The 24,001-nt window shown below is 59.7% G+C and overlaps 1 protein-coding gene across 1 annotated transcript in view; it reads right to left on the bottom strand.

Annotated features, from left to right (window-relative positions):
• LOC140411623 (opsin-5-like) overlaps positions 1-24,001 on the bottom strand; it is a 66,114-nt gene that overhangs the window by 5,701 nt on the left and 36,412 nt on the right. Inside the window, exon 5 of the mRNA XM_072500679.1 lies at positions 10,327-10,550. Coding sequence (XP_072356780.1) covers positions 10,327-10,550 — 224 coding nt within the window. The remainder of the gene's footprint in view (positions 1-10,326; positions 10,551-24,001) is intronic.

The raw sequence follows: 24,001 nt of genomic DNA, 5'->3' as shown, positions 1-24,001 counted from the left end.
CTCCCTGCCCAGTGTGGCACTCACCCACTCCAGTGTGGCACTCACCCAGCCCAGTGTGGCACTCAGCCAGCGCAGTGTGGCACTCACCCAGCCCAGTGTGGCACTCACGCACTCCAGTGTGGCGCTCACCCAGCCGTGTGGCAATCACCCACTCCAGTGTGGCACTCACCCAGCCCAGTGTGGCACTCACCCAGAGCAGGGTGGCACTCACCCAGCCCAGTGTGGCACTCACCCAGCCCAGTGTGGCACTCACCCAGCAGTGCGGCACTCACCCAGACCAGTGTGGCACTCACCCAGCCCAGTGTGGCACTCACCCAGCCCAGTACTGCTCACCCAGCCCAATGTGGCACTCACCCACTTCAGGGTGGCACTCACCCACTCCACTGTGGCACTCACCCAGCGAGTGTGGCACTCACCCACTCCAGTGTGGCATTCACATACTCCAGTGTGGCACTCACACAGCCGTGTGGCACTCACCCACTCCAGGGTGGCACTCACCCACTCCAGTGTGGCACTCACCCAGCCCAGTGTGGCACTCACCCACTCCAGTGTTGCACTCACCGACTCCAGTGTAGCACTCACCCTGCCCAGTGTGGCACTCACCCTGCCCAGTGTGGCACTCACCCTGCCCAGTGTGGCACTCACCCAGCCCAGTGTGGCACTCACCCTGCGCAGTGCAGCACTCACCCAGCCCAGTGTGGCACTCACCCAGCCCAGTGCGGCACTCACCCAGCCCAGTGTGGCACTCACCCAGCCCAGTGTGGCACTCACCCAGACCAGTGTGGCACTCACCCACTCCAGTGTGGCGCTCACTCAGCCGTGTAGCACTCACCCACTCCAGTGTGGCACTCACCCAGCCCTGTGTGGCACTCACCCACTCCAGTGTGGCACTCACCCAGCCCAGTGCGGCACTCACCCAGCCCAGTGTGGCACTCACCCACTCCAGTGTGGCACTCACCCAGCCCATGCGGCACTCACCCACTCCAGTGTGGCACTCACCCAGCCCAGTGGCGCTCACCCAACCCAGTGTGGCACTCACCCAGCCCAGTGTGGCACTCACCCACTCCAGGGTGGCACTCACCCTGCCCAGTGTGGCACTCACCCACTCCAGTGTGGCACTCACCCAGCCCAGTGTGGCACTCAGCCAGCCCAGTGTGGCACTCACCCAGCCCAGTGTGGCACTCACTCACTCCAGTGTGGCGCTCACCCAGCCGTGTGGCACTCCCCCACTCCAGTGTGGCACTCACCCAGACCAGTGTGGCACTCACCCAGAGCAGGGCGGCACTCACCCAGCCCAGTGTGGCACTCACCCAGCCCAGTGTGGCACTCACCCAGCCGTGAGGCACTCACCCACTCCAGTGTGGCACTCACCCTGCCCAGTGTGGCACTCACCCACTCCAGTGTGGCACTCACCCAGCCCAGTGTGGCACTCACCCAGCCCAGTGTGGCACTCACCCAGCCCAGTAGCGCTCACCCAGCCCAATGTGGCACTCACCCACTCCAGTGTGGCACTCACCACTCCAGTTTGGCACTCACCCACTCCAGTGTGGCACTCACACAGCCGTGTGGCACTCACCCCCTCCAGGGTGGCACTCACCCACTCCAGGGTGGCACTCACCCAGCCCAGTTTGGCACTCACCCACTCCAGTGTGGCACTCATCCTGCCCAGTGTGGCACTCACCCTGCCCAGAGTGGCACTCACCCAGCCCAGTGCGGCACTCACCCTGTCCAGTGTGGCACTCACCCAGCCCAGTGTGGCACTCACCCAGCCCAGTGTGGCACTCACCCAGACCAGTGTGGCACTCACCCACTCCAGTGTGGCGCTCACTCAGCCATGTAGCACTCACCCACTCCAGTGTGGCACTCACCCAGCCCTGTGTGGCACTCACCCACTCCAGTGTGGCACTCACCCAGCCCAGTGCGGCACTCACCCAGCCCAGTGTGGCACTCACCCAGCCCAGTGTGGCACTCACCCAGACCAGTGTGGCACTCACCCACTCCAGTGTGGCGCTCACTCAGCCATGTAGCACTCACCCACTCCAGTGTGGCACTCACCCAGCCCTGTGTGGCACTCACCCACTCCAGTGTGGCACTCACCCAGCCCAGTGCGGCACTCACCCAGCCCAGTGTGGCACTCACCCAGCCCAGTGGCGCTCACCCAGCCCAGTGTGGCACTCACCCTGCCCAGTGTGGCACTCACCCTGCCCAGTGTGGCACTCACCCAGCCCAGTGCGGCACTCACCCACTCCAGTGTGGCACTCACCCTGCCCAGTGTGGCACTCACCCAGCCCAGTGTGGCACTCACCCAGCCCAGTGTGGCACTCACCCAGCCCAGTGTGGCACTCACCCAGCCCAGTGTGGCACTCACCCTGCCCAGTGCGGCACTCACCCACTCCAGTGTGGCACTCACCCTGCCCAGTGTGGCATTTACCCAGCCCCGTGTGGCACTTACCCAGCCCAGTGCGGCACTCACACTGCCCAGTGTGGCACTCACCCACTCCAGTGTGGCACTCACCCAGCCCAGTGTGGCACTCAGCCAGCGAATTGTGGCACTCACCCAGCCCAGTGTGGCACTCACCCACTTCAGTGTGGCGCGCACCCAGCCGTGTGGCAATCACCCACTCCAGTGTGGCACTCACCCAGCCCAGTGCGGCACTCACCCAGACCAGTGTAGCACTCACCCAGCCCAGTGTGGCACTCACCCAGACCAGTGTGGCACTCACCCAGAGCAGGGTGGCACTCACCCAGCCCAGTGTGGCACTCGCCCAGCCCAGTGTGGCACTCACCCAGCAGTGAGGCACTCACCCACTCCAGTGTGGCACTCACCCACTCCAGTGTGGCACTCACCCTGCCCAGTGTGGCACTCACCCACTCCAGTGTGGCACTCACCCAGACCAGTGTGGCACTCACCCAGCCCAGTGTGGCACTCACCCAGCCCAGTAGCGCTCACCCAGCCCAATGTGGCACTCACCCACTCCAGGGTGGCACTCACCCACTCCACTGTGGCACTCACCCAGTGAGTGTGGCACTCACCCACTCCAGTGTGGCACTCACCCACTCCAGTGTGGCACTCACACAGCCGTGTGGCACTCACCCACTCCAGGGTGGCACTCACCCACTCCAGTGTGGCACTCACCCAGCCCAGTGTGGCACTCACCCACTCCAGTGTTGCACTCACCGACTCCAGTGTGGCACTCACCCTGCCCAGTGTGGCACTCACCCTGCCCAGAGTGGCACTCACCCAGCCCAGTGCGGCACTCACCCTGCCCAGTGTGGCACTCACCCTGCCCAGTGTGGCACTCACCCTGCCCAGCGTGGCACTCACCCAGCCCAGTGCGGCACTCACCCTGCCCAGTGTGGCACTCACCCTGCCCAGTGTGGCACTCACCCTGCCCAGAGTGGCACTCACCCAGCCCAGTGTGGCACTCACCCATCCCAGTGTGGCACTCACCCAGACCAGTGTGGCACTCACCCAGAGCAGGGCGGCACTCACCCAGCCCAGTGTGGCACTCACCCAGCCCAGCGTGGCACTCACCCAGCCGTGAGGCACTCACCCACTCCAGTGTGGCACTCACCCTGCCCAGTGTGGCACTCACCCACTCCAGTGTGGCACTCACCCAGCCCAGTGTGGCACTCACCCAGCCCAGTGTGGCACTCACCCAGCCCAGTAGCGCTCACCCAGCCCAATGTGGCACTCACCCACTCCAGTGTGGCACTCACCACTCCAGTTTGGCACTCACCCACTCCAGTGTGGCACTCACACAGCCGTATGGCACTCACCCCCTCCAGGGTGGCACTCACCCACTCCAGGGTGGCACTCACCCTGCCCAGTGTGGCACTCACCCTGCCCAGTGTGGCACTCACCCAGCCCAGTGTGGCACTCACCCAGCCCAGTGTGGCACTCACCCAGCCCAGTGTGGCACTCACCCTGCCCAGTGCGGCACTCACCCACTCCAGTGTGGCACTCACCCTGCCCAGTGTGGCATTTACCCAGCCCCGTGTGGCACTCACCCAGCCCAGTGCGGCACTCACACTGCCCAGTGTGGCACTCACCCACTCCAGTGTGGCACTCACCCAGCCCAGTGTGGCACTCAGCCAGCGAATTGTGGCACTCACCCAGCCCAGTGTGGCACTCACCCACTCCAGTGTGGCGCGCACCCAGCCGTGTGGCAATCACCCACTCCAGTGTGGCACTCACCCAGCCCAGTGCGGCACTCACCCAGACCAGTGTAGCACTCACCCAGCCCAGTGTGGCACTCACCCAGACCAGTGTGGCACTCACCCAGAGCAGGGTGGCACTCACCCAGCCCAGTGTGGCACTCACCCAGCCCAGTGTGGCACTCACCCAGCAGTGAGGCACTCACCCACTCCAGTGTGGCACTCACCCTGCCCAGTGTGGCACTCACCCACTCCAGTGTGGCACTCACCCAGACCAGTGTGGCACTCACCCAGCCCAGTGTGGCACTCACCCAGCCCAGTAGCGCTCACCCAGCCCAATGTGGCAATCACCCACTCCAGGGTGGCACTCACCCACTCCACTGTGGCACTCACCCAGTGAGTGTGGCACTCACCCACTCCAGTGTGGCACTCACCCACTCCAGTGTGGCACTCACACAGCCGTGTGGCACTCACCCACTCCAGGGTGGCACTCACCCACTCCAGTGTGGCACTCACCCAGCCCAGTGTGGCACTCACCCACTCCAGTGTTGCACTCACCGACTCCAGTGTGGCACTCACCCTGCCCAGTGTGGCACTCACCCTGCCCAGAGTGGCACTCACCCAGCCCAGTGCGGCACTCACCCTGCCCAGTGTGGCACTCACCCTGCCCAGTGTGGCACTCACCCTGCCCAGAGTGGCACTCACCCAGCCCAGTGCGGCACTCACCCTGCCCAGTGTGGCACTCACCCTGCCCAGTGTGGCACTCACCCTGCCCAGAGTGGCACTCACCCAGCCCAGTGTGGCACTCACCCAGCCCAGTGTGGCACTCACCCAGACCAGTGTGGCACTCACCCACTCCAGTGTGGCGCTCACTCAGCCGTGTAGCACTCACCCACTCCAGTGTGGCACTCACCCAGCCCTGTGTGGCACTCACCCACTCCAGTGTGGCACTCACCCAGCCCATGCGGCACTCACCAACTCCAGTGTGGCACTCACCCAGCCCAGTGTGGCACTCACCCAGCCCAGTGGCGCTCACCCAACCCAGTGTGGCACTCACCCAGCCCAGTGTGGCACTCACCCACTCCAGGGTGGCACTCACCCTGCCCAGTGTGGCACTCACCCACTCCAGTGTGGCACTCACCCAGCCCAGTGTGGCACTCAGCCAGCCCAGTGTGGCACTCACCCAGCCCAGTGTGGCACTCACCCACTCCAGTGTGGCGCTCACCCAGCCGTGTGGCACTCACCCACTCCAGTGTGGCACTCACCCAGACCAGTGTCGCACTCACCCAGAGCAGGGCGGCACTCACCCAGCCCAGTGTGGCACTCACCCAGCCCAGTGTGGCACTCATCCAGCCGTGAGGCACTCACCCACTCCAGTGTGGCACTCACCCTGCCCAGTGTGGCACTCACCCACTCCAGTGTGGCACTCACCCAGACCAGTGTGGCACTCACCCAGCCCAGTGTGGCACTCACCCAGCCCAGTGTGGCACTCACCCAGCCCAGTAGCGCTCACCCAGCCCAATGTGGCACTCACCCACTCCAAGGTGGCACTCACCCACTCCCCTGTGGCACTCACCCAGCCCAGTGTGGCACTCACCCCCGCCAGTTTGGCACTCACCCACTCCAGTGTGGCACTCACACAGCCGTGTGGCACTCACCCACTCCAGGGTGGCACTCACCCACTCCAGGGTGGCACTCATCCTGCCCAGAGTGGCACTCACCCAGCCCAGTGCGGCACTCACCCTGCCCAGTGTGGCACTCACCCAGCCCAGTGTGGCACTCACCCAGCCCAGTGTGGCACTCACCCAGACCAGTGTGGCACTCACCCACTCCAGGGCGGCACTCACCCAACCCAGTGTGGCACTCACCCAGCCCAGTGTGGCACTCACCCACTCCAGTGTGGCACTCACCCAGCCCAGTGTGGCACTCAGCCAGCCCAGTGTGGCACTCACCCAGCCCAGTGTGGCACTCACTCACTCCAGTGTGGCGCTCACCCAGCCGTGTGGCACTCACCCACTCCAGTGTGGCACTCACCCAGACCAGTGTGGCACTCACCCAGAGCAGGGCGGCACTCACCCAGCCCAGTGTGCCACTCACCCAGCCCAGTGTGGCACTCACCCAGCCGTGAGGCACTCACCCACTCCAGTGTGGCACTCACCCTGCCCAGTGTGGCACTCACCCACTCCAGTGTGGCACTCACCCAGCCCAGTGTGGCACTCACCCAGCCCAGTGTGGCACTCACCCAGCCCAGTAGCGCTCACCCAGCCCAATGTGGCACTCACCCACTCCAGTGTGGCACTCACCACTCCAGTTTGGCACTCACCCACTCCAGTGTGGCACTCACACAGCCGTGTGGCACTCACCCCCTCCAGGGTGGCACTCACCCACTCCAGGGTGGCACTCACCCAGCCCAGTTTGGCACTCACCCACTCCAGTGTGGCACTCATCCTGCCCAGTGTGGCACTCACCCTGCCCAGAGTGGCACTCACCCAGCCCAGTGCGGCACTCACCCTGTCCAGTGTGGCACTCACCCAGCCCAGTGTGGCACTCACCCAGCCCAGTGTGGCACTCACCCAGCCCAGTGTGGCACTCACTCACTCCAGTGTGGCGCTCACCCAGCCGTGTGGCACTCACCCACTCCAGTGTGGCACTCACCCAGACCAGTGTGGCACTCACCCAGAGCAGGGCGACACTCACCCAGCCCAGTGTGGCACTCACCCAGCCCAGTGTGGCACTCACCCAGCCGTGAGGCACTCACCCACTCCAGTGTGGCACTCACCCTGCCCAGTGTGGCACTCACCCACTCCAGTGTGGCACTCACCCAGCCCAGTGTGGCACTCACCCACTCCAGTGTGGCACTCACCCAGCCCAGTGTGGCACTCACCCAGCCGTGAGGCACTCACCCACTCCAGTGTGGCACTCACCCTGCCCAGTGTGGCACTCACCCACTCCAGTGTGGCACTCACCCTGCCCAGTGTGGCACTCACCCAGCCCAGTGTGGCACTCACCCAGCCCAGTAGCGCTCACCCAGCCCAATGTGGCACTCACCCACTCCAATGTGGCACTCACCACTCCAGTTTGGCACTCACCCACTCCAGTGTGGCACTCACACAGCCGTGTGGCACTCACCCCCTCCAGGGTGGCACTCACCCACTCCAGGGTGGCACTCACCCAGCCCAGTTTGGCACTCACCCACTCCAGTGTGGCACTCATCCTGCCCAGTGTGGCACTCACCCTGCCCAGAGTGGCACTCACCCAGCCCAGTGCGGCACTCACCCTGTCCAGTGTGGCACTCACCCAGCCCCGTGTGGCATTCACCCAGCCCAGTGCGGCACTCACACTGCCCAGTGTGGCACTCACCCACTCCAGTGTGGCAATCACCCAGCCCAGTGTGGCACTCAGCCAGCGAATTGTGGCACTCACCCAGCCCAGTGTGGCACTCACCCACTCCAGTGTGGCGCGCACCCAGCCATGTGGCAATCACCCACTCCAGTGTGGCACTCACCCAGCCCAGTGCGGCACTCACCCAGACCAGTGTAGCACTCACCCAGCCCAGTGTGGCACTCACCCAGACCAGTGTGGCACTCACCCAGAGCAGGGTGGCACTCACCCAGCCTAGTGTGGCACTCACCCAGCCCAGTGTGGCACTCACCCAGCAGTGAGGCACTCACCCACTCCAGTGTGGCACTCACCCTGCCCAGTGTGGCACTCACCCACTCCAGTGTGGCACTCACCCAGACCAGTGTGGCACTCCCCCAGACCAGTGTGGCACTCACCCAGCCCACTGTGGCACTCACCCAGCCCAGTAGCGCTCACCCAGCCCAATGTGGCACTCACCCACTCCAGGGTGGCACTCACCCACTCCACTGTGGCACTCACCCAGTCAGTGTGGCACTCACCCACTCCAGTGTGGCACTCACCCACTCCAGTGTGGCACTCACACAGCTGTGTGGCACTCACCCACTCCAGGGTGGCACTCACCCACTCCAGTGTGGCACTCACCCAGCCCAGTGTGGCACTCACCCACTCCAGTGTTGCACTCACCGACTCCAGTGTGGCACTCACCCTGCCCAGTGTGGCACTCACCCTGCCCAGAGTGGCACTCACCCAGCCCAGTGCGGCACTCACCCTGCCCAGTGTGGCGACTCACCCTGCCCAGAGTGGCACTCACCCAGCCCAGTGTGGCACTCACCCAGCCCAGTGCGGCACTCACCCTGCCCAGTGTGGCACTCACCCTGCCCAGTGTGGCCATCACCCTGCCCAGAGTGGCACTCACCCAGCCCAGTGCGGCACTCACCCTGCCCAGTGTGGCACTCACCCTGCCCAGTGTGGCACTCACACTGCCCAGAGTGGCACTCACCCAGCCCAGTGTGGCACTCACCCAGCCCAGTGTGGCACTCACCCAGACCAGTGTGGCACTCACCCACTCCAGTGTGGCACTCACCCTGCCCAGTGTGGCATTTACCCAGCCCCGTGTGGCACTCACCCAGCCCTGTGTGGCACTCACCCACTCCAGTGTGGCACTCACCCAGCCCATGCGGCACTCACCCACTCCAGTGTGGCACTCACCCAGCCCAGTGTGGCACTCACCCAGCCCAGTGGCGCTCACCCAACCCAGTGTGGCACTCACCCAGCCCAGTGTGGCACTCACCCACTCCAGGGTGGCACTCACCCTGCCCAGTGTGGCACTCACCCACTCCAGTGTGGCACTCACCCAGCCCAGTGTGGCACTCAGCCAGCCCAGTGTGGCACTCACCCAGCCCAGTGTGGCACTCACCCACTCCAGTGTGGCGCTCACCCAGCCGTGTGGCACTCACCCACTCCAGTGTGGCACTCACCCAGACCAGTGTGGCACTCACCCAGCCCAGTGTCGCACTCACCCAGAGCAGGGAGGCACTCACCCAGCCCAGTGTGGCACTCACCCAGCCGTGAGGCACTCACCCACTCCAGTGTGGCACTCACCCTGCCCAGTGTGGCACTCACCCACTCCAATGTGGCACTCACCCAGACCAGTGTGGCACTCACCCAGCCCAGTGTGGCACTCACCCAGCCCAGTGTGGCACTCACCCAGCCCAGTAGCGCTCACCCAGCCCAATGTGCACTCACCCACTCCAAGGTGGCACTCACCCACTCCACTGTGGCACTCACCCAGCCCAGTGTGGCACTCACCCACTCCAGCTTGGCACTCACCCACTCCAGTGTGGCACTCACACAGCCGTATGGCACTCACCCCCTCCAGGGTGGCACTCACCCACTCCAGGGTGGCACTCATCCTGCCCAGTGTGGCACTCACCCTGCCCAGAGTGGCACTCACCCAGCCCAGTGCGGCACTCACCCTGCCCAGTGTGGCACTCACCCAGCCCAGTGTGGCACTCACCCAACCCAGTGTGGCACTCACCCAGCCCAGTGTGGCACTCACCCAACCCAGTGTGACACTCACCCAGCCCAGTGTGGCACTCACCCAACCCAGTGTGGCACTCACCCACTCCAGTGTGGCACTCACCCAACCCAGTGTGACACTCACCCAGCCCAGTGTGGCACTCACCGTGCCCAGTGTGGCACTCACCCTGCCCAGTGTGGCACTCACCCAGCCCAGTGTGGCACTCACCCAACCCAGTGTGGCACTCACCCACTCCAGCGTGGCACTCACCCAGCCCATGCGGCACTCACCCAGCCCAGTGTGGCACTCACCCAGACCAGTGTGGCACTCACCCACTCCAGGGTGGCACTCACCCAGCCCATGCGGCACTCACCCAGCCCATGCGGCATTCACCCTGCCCAGTGTGGCACTCACCCAGCCCAGTGTGGCACTCACCCAACCCAGTGTGGCACTCACCCACTCCAGGGTGGCACTCACCCAGCCCATGCGGCACTCACCGTGCCCAGTGTGGCACTCACACAGACCAGTGTGGCACTCACCCACTCCAGTGTGGCACTCACCCAGCCCAGTGGCACTCACCCTGCCCAGTGCGGCCCTCACCCTGCCCAGTGCAGCACTCACCCTGCCCAGTGTGGCACTCACCCAGACCAGTGTGGCACTCACCCAGACCAGTGTGGCACTCACCCACTCCAGGGTGGCACTCACCGAATGGGATGTTGGTTTATGCATCTTTTGCGAGCAGGTTTTGGGAAGTTAAATTAACCCAGGACTGCAATAAGAAAGCTCACCCGGGTCACATCCTTCTCCAGTTTCCTTTGGCGTTCTCCCAGGTCAGCGACTCCTGCCAGGGCCCGGTTTGACTTGACGGTGTTGATGATCGAGATGTACGAGAAGAGCATGATGGACGTTGGCAGGAAGAAGCAGCAGATAAAGATTGAGACAATGTAGGATTTGTGGACAATGGAGAACACGCCCCTGGCCCAATCTATCTCACACGTCCCATACATCTGGTCTGAGAGAGAGAGAGTGAATCCGTTAGAGAGAGATGGAGAAGGGGTGAAGAGTAAGAACAAGAAATGGAAAGACTGATGAGGAGATAATAAGAGAGAAAGAGACAGAGAAATGTTGGGGCAAATATCAAGAGGAGAAAGAGGTGAAGAGAGAAAGGTGGATAAAACAATGGTGAGAAATTGGAAGAAATCCTGAAAGATGAAAAAAAGAGATGGAAAAGAGGCGGAGCCAGAAATGGAGTTGGTGAAAGCAATGGAGAAAGAGATAGAAGGAGAGAGATAAAGAGAGGAGGATAGGGAAAGAGATAGTGGAAGTGAAGGAGGGAGATAAAGAGAGGAGGACAGAGAAAGAGATAGTGGAAGTGAAGGAGAGAGATAAAGAGAGGAGGATAGAGAAAGAGATAGAGGAAGAGAAGGAGATAAAGAGAGGAGGATAGAGAAAGAGATAGAGGACAATGTAAAATGGGAAAGAGGGAGACATGGACACACAGGGAGAAAAAGAGAGAAATAAAGATTGATGCACGATCAATGACCACTAAAGCGAGGTTGTAGTCCAACTGAAGGCTTTAATAAGCTAGATCTTTTCCCCAGCAGCTCAGGTACAGAAGGAAGGCTGATGGGGCGGCACAAGTTCTTATACCCCACCTCGCAGGGCGGAGCTATCATACATTCTAACCAATAGAAAGCATACAGTTTCCACCAATCGTGCTTTAGCCTGTCAGGTACCGTAATACCTATAATACCACATTCACCCCCTGTTAAAAAGAGTCCGGCGGGGGTGGTGGCCTGAAACTACAAAACATGGCAACGTGGTATAATTAGTTATGGAGGTACCGTAATACCTCCGTACAGTGTTTAGTAACTATTTACAATTCTGATAGCTATGTACATTTGATGGTTTATATTTACAGTTTACAATTAAAATGAAGCAATCAGTCGATCGGGGGCCCTGGTTGTCCTCTGTGATCGTCGGAGCCTCGGTGGTGACTCCGGTGGAGGCTCGGGTGTCTGTGACTCCGGGAGCGTGGCTTCGATCTCCATGGCAGCTTCGGCACCCCTAGACGGCGCTGGGTGGGAAATCGGTCGACCTGGGAAGGAAGCGCCTGTGGGGAGCGTCGGTGGGTGGGGGGGCCTAGACGGGGCCGGCGGAAGGACCGATCCTCCTGTAAGGTGCTGTGGTGGAGGGGAGGGTGGAACTGGTGGCTGGGATGTGCGTGGGGTTCCGGCGGGCGCCAGGTCTGGTTGGGAGACCTAGTACACCAAGTAGGCATACTGGGGCTTAGCATGCAGCAGATGGACCCTCTCGACCAACGGGTCCGACTTGTGCGCCGCACGTGTTTTCGGCGCAGGATGGGTCCGGGAGCTGCCAGCCAGGTCGGGAGCGAGGTCCCAAAGGAGGACTTCCTAGGGAAGACAAGGAGACGTTCATGGGGTGTCTTATTGGTGGTCGTACAAAGCAGTGACCGGATGGAGTGGAGGGCATCCAGGAGGACTTCTTGCAAGCGGGAGACTGGACCGTAGGGCCAGTAGGACGGTCTTCCAGACCGTTCCGTTCTCCCTCTCTACCTGTCCGTTACCCCTGGGGTTGTAACTGGTCGTCCTGCTCGAGGCGATGCCCTTGCTGAGCAGGAATTGACGCAGTTCGTCGCTCATAAAGGAGGACCCCTATCACTATGTATGTAAGCGGGGAACCCGAACAGTGCAAAGATGCTATGGAGGGCCTTGATGACGCTGGTTGCAGTCATGTCTGGGCAGGGGATGGCGAATGGGAACCGGGAGTACTCGTCAATCATGTTCAGGAAGTACGTGTTGCGGTCGGTGGAGGGGAGGGGGCCTTTGAAGTCCATGCTGAGGCGTTCAAAGGGACGGAAAGCCTTTATCAGGTGCGTTTCTCTGGTCGGTAGAAGTGCGGTTTGCACTCCGCGTAGATTTGGCAGGCCCTGGTGGCAGTCGTGACCTCCTCGATGGAGTAGGGCAGATTGCGGGTCTTGACGAAATGGAAAAAGCGAGTGGCCCCCGGGTGGCAGAGGTCCTCGTGGAGGGCTCGGAGGCGGTCCACTTGTGCGGTGGCACATGTGCCTTGGGACAGAGCGTCAGGAGGCTCGTTTAGCTTCCCAGGACGATACAAGATCTTGTAGGTACCATAATACCTATAACGCCACCGACCGTTGGTCCGTGAGGAGAGTGAATCTCCTGCCGGCCAGGTAATGCCTCCAATGTCGCACAGCTTCTACTATGGTCTGGGCCTCCTTTTCGACTGCGGAGTGGCGGATTTCGGAAGCATGGAGGGTACGAGAGAAGAAGGCCATGGGTCTGCCCGCTTGGTTGAGGGTTGCCGCTAGAGCTACGTCGGACGCATCGCTCTCGACCAGGAAGGGGAGGGACTCGTCGATGGCGCGCATCGTGGCCTTTGCAATATCTGCTTTGATGCGACTGAAGGCCTGGCGGGCCTCTATCGACAGGGGAAAAGCTGTGGATTGGATCAGGGGACGGGCCTTGCCCGTGCAGTTGGGGACCCACTGGGCGTAGTAGCTAAAAAACCCTGGGCAACGTTTCAGTGCCTTGGAGCAGTGAGGGAGGGGGAACTCCATAAGGGGGCGCGTTCAGGGTCGCAAACAGGGAAGGCGGGTCGACATTAAGGGTCGCGAGGCCGCAGACAGTAAGGGGGGTATAGGGCCGCCGAATTTGAAGGTCAGACTTTGAAGGTTACACTGGAAATCTAAACCCAGGAGTGTAGCCGCGCAGAGGTGGGGAAGGACGTAGAGATGGAAATTTTTGAACTCCCTTCCCTGGACTGTGAGGTTTGCTAAACAAAACCCCTTTATCTCCACTGAGTGGGAACCGGAGGCCAGTGAGATTTTTTGATTAACAGGGTGGATGAGGAGAGAACAGCACCTTACCGTGTCGGGGTGTATGAAGCTCTCCGTGCTCCCAGAGTCAATTAGGCAGAACGTCTCATGCCCGTTGATGAAAACGGTCATCGTAGTGGTTGAGAGTGTTCGAGGTCGAGACTGATCCAGAGTCACCGAGGCCAATCGCAGTAGTTGGGAATTCTGTTCAGGCAGTGTGTGGTCAGCCGATCTGGGGTCCTGGGGGTTCATCCAAGATGGCATCTCCCATAGGTCGCACATGGCTGGGGGTGCACAAAATAGCGGCGCCCATCCCTCAAACGTGGCGTCCGTGGAACAAGATGGCGGCGCCCGAGATCCGCACGTGGCCCTGGGATTTGGGGGTGGCGGTGACCGCTGGCCACACGGGGACCGTGGAGAAGTTTGTGGTGGCGGTCCGAATTCACCGCTGGAGACCGCGGCCACCGCTCGGGCCTGACATACCCCCACGAAATGGCCCTTTTTGCCGCATCCCTTGCAGGTGGATGCGCGGGCCGGGCTGCGGTGGCGGGGGTGCTTGGCCTGCCCGCAAAAGTAGCAGCGGGGCCCCTCGGGGTTGCCAGGCCGCCTTGCAGCGCAGGCCTGTGGGGAAATGGGGGAAGTCTTGGGGTCGGCCGCGGAGGGGTTCCACGCTGCCCAGGGGGCTGCCACACGGTCGGGTACGTAAGCGCGGGCGTTCCTGGAGGCCACGTACAGGGAGCCTGCAAGGGCCCGTGCCTCCCTGAGACCCAGGGTGTCCTTCGCTAACAGGCGCTGGCGGATTTGTGATGAAAGCATACCTGCCACGAAAGCGTCCCGGACTAAGAGTTCCGTGTGTTCGCTCGCCGAAACCTGCGGGCAGCCGCAGCTTCTTCCCAGCACCAGGAGTGCACGGTAGAATTCCTCTGACAATTCCCCAGGGGTTTGCCGTCTTGTTGCAAGCAGGTGCAGGGCGTAGACCTGGTTCACCGGGCGAATATAGTGTCCTTTTAGCAGGTTGATTGCTGCATCAAAGTCTTCTGCTTCCTCGATGAGGGTGTAAATCTCCGGGCTCACCCTTGAGTGCAGGATGTTCAGTTTCTGCTCTCCCGTGGGTGCGTTTTCGGCCATCTCGAGATGCCCTTTAAAACACGCCAGCCAGTGCTTAAAGATTGCCGCTGAGTTCGCCGCGTGGGGGCTGAGTTGCAGACACTCAGGCTTGATTCGGAGCTCCATCCTTTCTTCTTAGAAATCTAGCTTATTAAATTGATGCACGATCAATGACCACTAAAGCGAGGTTGTAGTCCAACTGAAGGCTTTAATAAGCGAGATGTTTCCCCCAGCAGCTCATGTACAGAATGAGGGCTGCTGGGGCGGCACGGGTTCTTATACCCCGCCTATCAGGGCGGAGCTATTATATACTCTAGCCAATAGCAAGCATACAGGTTCTACCAATAGTACTTTAGCCTCTCAGGTGGCTTTGTGAACCTCACCCCGGATTGCCAGCCCGTCGCCACCAGGAGCAGACGCTACAGTGCCCAGGACCGGATCATTATTAGGTCAGAGGTCCAAAGGCTACTGAGGGAAGGGGTCATTGAAGCCAGTAACAGCCCCTGGAGAGCTCAAGTAGTGGTGGTAAAGACCGGGGAGAAGCATAGGATGGTCACGACTACAGTCGGACCATCAACAGGCTTACGCAGCTGGATGCGTACCCTCTCCCCCGCATATCCGACCTGGTAAACAAGATCGTGCATTACAAGGTCTTCTCCACGGTGGATCTTAAGTCCGCCTACCACCAGCTCCCCATCCGCACTAGTGACCGCAAATACACTGCCTTCGAGGCAGACGGGCGGCTCTATCACTTCTTAAGGGTTCCCTTTTGTGTCACCAAAGGGGTCTCGGTCTTCCAGCGTGAGATGGACCGAATGGTTGACCGGTACGGTTTACGGGCAACATTCCCGTATCTCGGTGATGTCACCATCTGCGGCCATGACCAGCAGGACCACGACACCAACATCCGAAAATTTCTCCAGACCGCTAAAATCCTTAACCTAACATACAATAAGGATAAATGCGTGTTTAGCACCGACTGTCTAGCCATTCTCAGCTACATAGTGCGAAATAGAGTTATAGGCCCCGACCCTGAACGCATACGCCCCCTTATGGAGTTCCCCCTCCCTCTCTGCTCTAAGGCCCTAAAACACTGCCTAGGGTTTTTTAGCTACTACGCCCAGTGGGTCCCCAACTATGCGGACAAGGCCCGTCCCCTGATCCAATCCACAGTTTTTCCCCTGTCGATAAGAGGCCCGCCAGGCCTTCAGCCGCATCAAACAGACATTGCAAAGGCCACGATGCGCGCCATTGATGAGTCCCTCCCCTTCCAGGTTGAGAGCGATGCGTCCGACATAGCTCTGGCGGCCACCCTCAACCAAGCGGGCAGACCCGTTGCCTTCTTCTCCCGTACCCTCCATACTTTCGAAATCCGCCACTCCTCAGTCGAAAAGGAGACCCAGGCCATAGTAGAAGCTGTGCGACATTGGAGGCATTACCTGTCGGCAGGAGATTCACTCTCCTCACTGACCAACGGTCGGTGGCGTTCATGTTCAATAATGCACAGCGGGGCAAGATAAAAAACGACAAGATCTTGCGGTGGAGGATCGAACTCTCCACCTACAACTACGAGATCTTGTATCGTCCCGGGAAGCTAAATGAGCCTCCTGACGCCCTGTCCCGCGGCACATGTGCCACCGCACAAGTGGACCGCCTCCGAGCCCTTCACGAGGACCTCTGCCACCCGGGGGTCACTCGCTTTTTCCATTTTGTCAAGACCCGCAACCTGCCCTACTCCATCGAGGAGGTCAGGACCGTCACCAGGGGCTGCCAAATCTGCGCGGAGTGCAAACCGCACTTCTACCGGCCAGAGAAAGCACACCTGATAAAGGCTTCCCGTCCCTTTGAACGCCTCAGCATGGACTTCAAAGGCCCCATCCCATCCAACGACCGCAACACGTACTTCCTGAACGTGTTTGATGAGTACTCCCGGTGCCCATTCGCCATCCCCTGCCCCGACATGATCCCCACCACCGTCATCAAGGCCCTCCGTAGCATCTTTGCACTGTTCGGGTTCCCCGCTTACATACACAGTGATAGAGGGTCCTCCTTTATGAGCGACGAACTGCGGCAATTCCTGCTCAGCAAGGGCATCGCCTCGAGCAGGACGACCAGTTACAAACCCCCGGGGTAATGGACAGGTAGAGAGGGAGAACGGAACGGTCAGGAAGACCGTCCTACTGGCCCTACGGTCCAGGAACCTCCCAGTCTCCCACTGGCAAGAAGTCGTCCAGGATGCCCTCCAATCCATCCGGTCACTACTTTGTACAACCACCAATCAGACACCTCACGAACGTCTCCTTGTCTTCCCCAGGAAGTCCTCCTCTGGGACCTCACTCCCGACCTGGCTGGCAGCTCCCGGACCCATCTTGCTCCGAAAAGACTTGCGGGCGCACAAGTCGGGCCCGTTGGTCGAGAGGGTCCATCTGCTCCATGCTAACCCCCAGTACGCCTACGTGGCGTACCCCGAAGGCCGACAAGATACGGTCTCCCTACGGGACCTGGCGCCCGCCGGAACTCCACACACATTCCAGCCACTAGCCCCATTCTCCCCTCCACCGGTGCACCTTACAGGAGGATCGGTCCTTCCACCGCCCCTGTCTAGGCCCCCCACCCAACGACGCCCCCCGGAGGCGCTCCCTTCCCAGGTCAGCCGTTTTCCCCACCAGTGCCGTCTAGGGGTGACAAAGCTGCCATGGAGATCGAAGCCACGCTCCCGGAGTCACAGACGCCCGAGCCTCAACCGGAGTCACCATCGAGGCTCCGACGATCACAGAGGACGACCAGGGCCCTCGATCGACTGATTGCTTCATTTTAAACTGTAATCTGTAAATATAAATCACCAAATGTACATAGCTATCAGAATTGTAAATAGTTTTTTAAACACTGTACGGAGGTATTACGGTACCTCCATAACTAATTATACCAAGTTGTTATGTTTTGTAGTTTCTGGACACCAGCCCCGCAGGACTTTTTTTAACAGGGGGTGAATGTGGTATTATAGGTATTGCAGTACCTGAGAGGCTAAAGTACCATTGGTAGAACCAGTATGCTTGCTATTGGCTAGAGTGTATATTAGCTCCGCCCTGATAGGCGGGGTATAAGAACCCGTGCCACACCAGCAGCCCTCATTCTGTACCTGAGCTGCTGGGGGAAACATCTAGCTTATTAAAGCCTTCAGTTGGACTACAACCTCGCTTTAGTGGTCATTGATCGTGCATCAGCACTCCAGGAACATGAGAACAAAAATCAGAACTGATCCACCAGTGCAGTACTGAGGGGGGCTGCACTGTCAGATGGTCAGTACTGAGGGGAGCTGCACTGTCAGAGGGTCAATACTGAGGGAGAGCTGCACTGTCAGAGGGTCAGTACTGAGGGAGTGCTGCATTGTCAGAGGGTCAGTACTGAGGGAGTGCTGCACTGTCAGAGGGTCAGTACTGAGGGAGAGCTGCACTGTCAGAGGGTCATTACTGAGGGAGAGCTGCACTGTCAGAGGGTCAGTACTGAGGGAGTGCTGCACTGTCAGAGGGTCAGTACTGAGGGAGAGCTGCACTGTCAGAGGGTCAGTACTGAGGGAGTGCTACACTGTCAGAGGGTCAGAGGGTCAGTACTGAGGGAGGGCTCCACTGTCAGAGGGTCAGTACTGAGGGGAGCTGCACTGTCAGAGGGTCAGTACTGAGGGAGTGCTACACTGTCAGAGGGTCAGAGGGTCAGTACTGAGGGAGGGCTGCACTGTCAGAGGGTCAGTACTGAGGGAGTGCTGCACTGTCAGAGGGTCAGTACAAGGGAGAGCTGCAATGTCAGAGGGTCAGTACTGAGGGAGTGCTGCACTGTCAGAGTGTCAGTACTGAGGGAGAGCTGCACTGTCAGAGGGTCAGTACTGAGGGAGTGCTACACTGTCAGAGGGTCAGAGGGTCAGTACTGAGGGAGGGCTGCACTGTCAGAGGGTCAGTACTGAGGGGAGCTGCACTGTCAGAGGGTCAGTACTGAGGGAGTGCTACACTGTCAGAGGGTCAGAGGGTCAGTACTGAGGGAGGGCTGCACTGTCAGAGGGTCAGTACTGAGGGAGTGCTGCACTGTCAGAGGGTCAGTACTGAGGGAGTGCTGCACTGTCAGAGGGTCAGTACTGAGGGAGAGCTGCACTGTCAGAGGGTCAGTACTGAGGGAGTGCTACACTGTCAGAGGGTCAGAGGGTCAGTACTGAGGGAGGGCTGCACTGTCAGAGGGTCAGTACTGAGGGGAGCTGCACTGTCAGAGGGTCAGTACTGAGGGAGTGCTACACTGTCAGAGGGTCAGAGGGTCAGTACTGAGGGAGGGCTGCACTGTCAGAGGGTCAGTACTGAGGGAGTGCTGCACTGTCAGAGGGTCAGTACTGAGGGAGAGCTGCAATGTCAGAGGGTCAGTACTGAGGGAGTGCTGCATTGTCAGAGGGTCAGTACTGAGGGAGTGCTGCACTGTCAGAGGGTCAGTACTGAGGGAGTGCTGCACTGTCAGAGGGTCAGTACTGAGGGAGTGCTGCACTGTCAGAGGGTCAGTACTGAGGGAGTGCTGCAATGTCAGAGGGTCAGTACTGAGGGAGTGCTGCATTGTCAGAGGGTCAGTACTGAGGGAGTGCTGCACTGTCAGAGGGTCAGTACTGAGAGAGTGCTGCACTGACAGAGGGTCAGTACTGAGGGAGAGCTGCACTGTCAGAGGGTCAGTACTGAGGGAGTGCTGCACTGTCAGAGGGTCAGTACTGAGGGAGTGCTGCATTGTCAGAGGGTCACTACTGAGGGAGTGCTGCACTGTCAGAGGATCAGTGCTGAGGGAGAGCAGCACTGTCAGAGGGTCAGTGCTGAGTGAGTGATGCACTGTGAGAGGGTCAGTACTGAGGGACAGCTGCACTGTCACAGGGTCAGTACTGAGAGAGTGCAGCACTGTCAGAGGGTCAGTACTGAGGGAGAGCAGCACTGTCAGAGGGTCAGTACTGAGGGAGTGCTGCAATGTCAGAGGGTCAGTACTGAGGGAGTGCTGCACTGTCAGAGGGTCAGTACTGAGGGAGTGCTGCACTGTCAGAGGGTCAGTACTGAGGGAGTGCTGCATTGTCAGAGGATCACTACTGAGGGAGTGCTGCACTGTCAGAGGATCAGTGCTGAGGGAGAGCAGCACTGTCAGAGGGTCAGTGCTGAGTGAGTGATGCACTGTCAGAGGGTCAGTACTGAGGGACAGCTGCACTGTCACAGGGTCAGTACTGAGAGAGTGCAGCCCTGTCAGAGGGTCAGTACTGAGGGAGAGCAGCACTGTCAGAGGGTCAGTACTGAGAGAGTGCTGCACTGTCAGAGGGTCAGCACTGAGGGAGTGCCGCACTGTCAGAGTGTGAGTACTGAGGGGAGCTGCACTGTCAGAGGGTCAGTACTGAGGGAGTGCTGCACTGTCAGAGAGTCAGTACTGAGGGAGAGCTGCACTGTCAGAGGGTCAGTACTGAGGGAATGCTGCACTGTCAGAGTGTCAGTACTGAGGGAGTGCTGCACTGTCAGAGGGTCAGTACTGAGGGAGTGCTGCACTGTCACAGGGTCAGTACTGAGGGAGTGCTGCACTGTCAGAGGGTCAGTACTGTGGGAGAGCTGCACTGTCAGAGGGTCAGTACTGAGGGAGTGCTGCACTGTCAGAGGGTCAGTACTGAGGGAGTGCTGCACTGTCACAGGGTCAGTACTGAGGGAGTGCTGCACTGTCAGAGGGTCAGTACTGTGGGAGAGCTGCACTGTCAGAGGGTCAGTACTGAGGGAGAGCTGCACTGTCAGAGAGTCAGTACTGAGGGAGTGCTGCACTGTCAGAGGGTCAGTACTGAGGGAGAGCTGCGCTGTCAGAGGGTCAGTACTGAGGGAGTGCTGCACTGTCAGAGGGTCAGTACTGAGGGAGAGCTGCACTGTCAGAGGATCAGTACTGATGGAGAGCAGCACTGTCAGAGGGTCAGTACTGAGGGAGAGCTGCACTGTCAGAGGGTCAGTACTGAGGGAGTGCTGCACTGTCAGAGGGTCAGTACTGAGGGAATGCTGCACTGTCAGAGTGTCAGTACTGAGGGAGTGCTGCACTGTCAGAGGGTCAGTACTGAGGGAGTGCTGCACTGTCACAGGGTCAGTACTGAGGGAGTGCTGCACTGTCAGAGGGTCAGTACTGTGGGAGAGCTGCACTGTCAGAGGGTCAGTACTGAGGGAGTGCTGCACTGTCAGAGGGTCAGTACTGAGGGAGTGCTGCACTGTCACAGGGTCAGTACTGAGGGAGTGCTGCACTGTCAGAGGGTCAGTACTGTGGGAGAGCTGCACTGTCAGAGGGTCAGTACTGAGGGAGAGCTGCACTGTCAGAGAGTCAGTACTGAGGGAGTGCTGCACTGTCAGAGGGTCAGTACTGAGGGAGAGCTGCGCTGTCAGAGGGTCAGTACTGAGGGAGTGCTGCACTGTCAGAGGGTCAGTACTGAGGGAGAGCTGCACTGTCAGAGGATCAGTACTGATGGAGAGCAGCACTGTCAGAGGGTCAGTACTGAGGGAGAGCTGCACTGTCAGAGGGTCAGTACTGAGGGAGTGCTGCACTGTCAGAGGGTCAGTACTGAGGGAGAGCTGCACTGTCAGTGGGTCAGTGCTGAGGGAGTGCAGCACTGTCAAAGGGTCAGTACTGAGGGAGAGCTGCACTGTCAGAGGGTCAGTACTGAGGGAGTGCTGCACTGTCAGTGGGTCAGTACTGAGGGAGTGCTGCACTATCAGAGGGTCAGTACTGAGGGAGAGCTGCACTGTCAGAGGGACAGTACTAAGGGAGTGCTGCACTGTCAGAGGGTCAGTACTGATGGAGAGCTGCACTGTCAGAGGGTCAGTACTGAGGGAGTGCTACACTGTCAGAGGGTCAGAGGGTCAGTACTGAGGGAGGGCTGCACTGTCAGAGGGTCAGTACTGAGGGAGTGCTGCACTGTCAGAGGGTCAGTACTGAGGGAGAGCTGCACTGTCAGAGGGTCAGTACTGAGGGAGTGCTACACTGTCAGAGGGTCAGAGGGTCAGTACTGAGGGAGGGCTGCACTGTCAGAGGGTCAGTACTGAGGGGAGCTGCACTGTCAGAGGGTCAGTACTGAGGGAGTGCTACACTGTCAGAGGGTCAGAGGGTCAGTACTGAGGGAGAGCTGCACTGTCAGATGGTCAGTACTGAGGGGAGCTGCACTGTCAGAGGGTCAATACTGAGGGAGAGCTGCACTGTCAGAGGGTCAGTACTGAGGGAGTGCTGCATTGTCAGAGGGTCAGTACTGAGGGAGTGCTGCACTGTCAGAGGGTCAGTACTGAGGGAGAGCTGCACTGTCAGAGGGTCATTACTGAGGGAGAGCTGCACTGTCAGAGGGTCAGTACTGAGGGAGTGCTGCACTGTCAGAGGGTCAGTACTGAGGGAGAGCTGCACTGTCAGAGGGTCAGTACTGAGGGAGTGCTACACTGTCAGAGGGTCAGAGGGTCAGTACTGAGGGAGGGCTGCACTGTCAGAGGGTCAGTACTGAGGGGAGCTGCACTGTCAGAGGGTCAGTACTGAGGGAGTGCTACACTGTCAGAGGGTCAGAGGGTCAGTACTGAGGGAGGGCTGCACTGTCAGAGGGTCAGTACTGAGGGAGTGCTGCACTGTCAGAGGGTCAGTACTGAGGGAGAGTGCAATGTCAGAGGGTCAGTACTGAGGGAGTGCTGCACTGTCAGAGGGTCAGTACTGAGGGAGAGCTGCACTGTCAGAGGGTCAGTACTGAGGGAGTGCTACACTGTCAGAGGGTCAGAGGGTCAGTACTGAGGGAGGGCTGCACTGTCAGAGGGTCAGTACTGAGGGGAGCTGCATTGTCAGAGGGTCAGTACTGAGGGAGTGCTACACTGTCAGAGGGTCAGTGGGTCAGTACTGAGGGAGGGCTGCACTGTCAGAGGGTCAGTACTGAGGGAGTGCTGCACTGTCAGAGGGTCAGTACTGAGGGAGAGCTGCAATGTCAGAGGGTCAGTACTGAGGGAGTGCTGCATTGTCAGAGGGTCAGTACTGAGGGAGTGCTGCACTGTCAGAGGGTCAGTACTGAGGGAGTGCTGCACTGTCAGAGGGTCAGTACTGAGGGAGTGCTGCACTGTCAGAGGGTCAGTACTGAGGGAGTGCTGCAATGTCAGAGGGTCAGTACTGAGGGAGTGCTGCATTGTCAGAGGGTCAGTACTGAGGGAGTGCTGCACTGTCAGAGGGTCAGTACTGAGAGAGTGCTGCACTGACAGAGGGTCAGTACTGAGGGAGAGCTGCACTGTCAGAGGGTCAGTACTGAGGGAGTGCTGCACTGTCAGAGGGTCAGTACTGAGGGAGTGCTGCATTGTCAGAGGGTCACTACTGAGGGAGTGCTGCACTGTCAGAGGATCAGTGCTGAGGGAGAGCAGCACTGTCAGAGGGTCAGTGCTGAGTGAGTGATGCACTGTGAGAGGGTCAGTACTGAGGGACAGCTGCACTGTCACAGGGTCAGTACTGAGAGAGTGCAGCACTGTCAGAGGGTCAGTACTGAGGGAGAGCAGCACTGTCAGAGGGTCAGTACTGAGGGAGTGCTGCAATGTCAGAGGGTCAGTACTGAGGGAGTGCTGCACTGTCAGAGGGTCAGTACTGAGGGAGTGCTGCACTGTCAGAGGGTCAGTACTGAGGGAGTGCTGCATTGTCAGAGGATCACTACTGAGGGAGTGCTGCACTGTCAGAGGATCAGTGCTGAGGGAGAGCAGCACTGTCAGAGGGTCAGTGCTGAGTGAGTGATGCACTGTCAGAGGGTCAGTACTGAGGGACAGCTGCACTGTCACAGGGTCAGTACTGAGAGAGTGCAGCCCTGTCAGAGGGTCAGTACTGAGGGAGAGCAGCACTGTCAGAGGGTCAGTACTGAGAGAGTGCTGCACTGTCAGAGGGTCAGCACTGAGGGAGTGCCGCACTGTCAGAGTGTGAGTACTGAGGGGAGCTGCACTGTCAGAGGGTCAGTACTGAGGGAGTGCTGCACTGTCAGAGATTCAGTACTGAGGGAGAGCTGCACTGTCAGAGGGTCAGTACTGAGGGAATGCTGCACTGTCAGAGTGTCAGTACTGAGGGAGTGCTGCACTGTCAGAGGGTCAGTACTGAGGGAGTGCTGCACTGTCACAGGGTCAGTACTGAGGGAGTGCTGCACTGTCAGAGGGTCAGTACTGTGGGAGAGCTGCACTGTCAGAGGGTCAGTACTGAGGGAGTGCTGCACTGTCAGAGGGTCAGTACTGAGGGAGTGCTGCACTGTCACAGGGTCAGTACTGAGGGAGTGCTGCACTGTCAGAGGGTCAGTACTGTGGGAGAGCTGCACTGTCAGAGGGTCAGTACTGAGGGAGAGCTGCACTGTCAGAGAGTCAGTACTGAGGGAGTGCTGCACTGTCAGAGGGTCAGTACTGAGGGAGAGCTGCGCTGTCAGAGGGTCAGTACTGAGGGAGTGCTGCACTGTCAGAGGGTCAGTACTGAGGGAGAGCTGCACTGTCAGAGGA

The sequence above is a fragment of the Scyliorhinus torazame genome, chromosome 4 (genome assembly GCF_047496885.1).
Source record: "Scyliorhinus torazame isolate Kashiwa2021f chromosome 4, sScyTor2.1, whole genome shotgun sequence".
NCBI classification, from domain to species: Eukaryota; Metazoa; Chordata; class Chondrichthyes; order Carcharhiniformes; family Scyliorhinidae; genus Scyliorhinus; species Scyliorhinus torazame.
The sequence above is the reverse complement of the archived record's forward strand: the minus strand, read 5'-3'. Positions and strand labels throughout refer to the sequence as shown.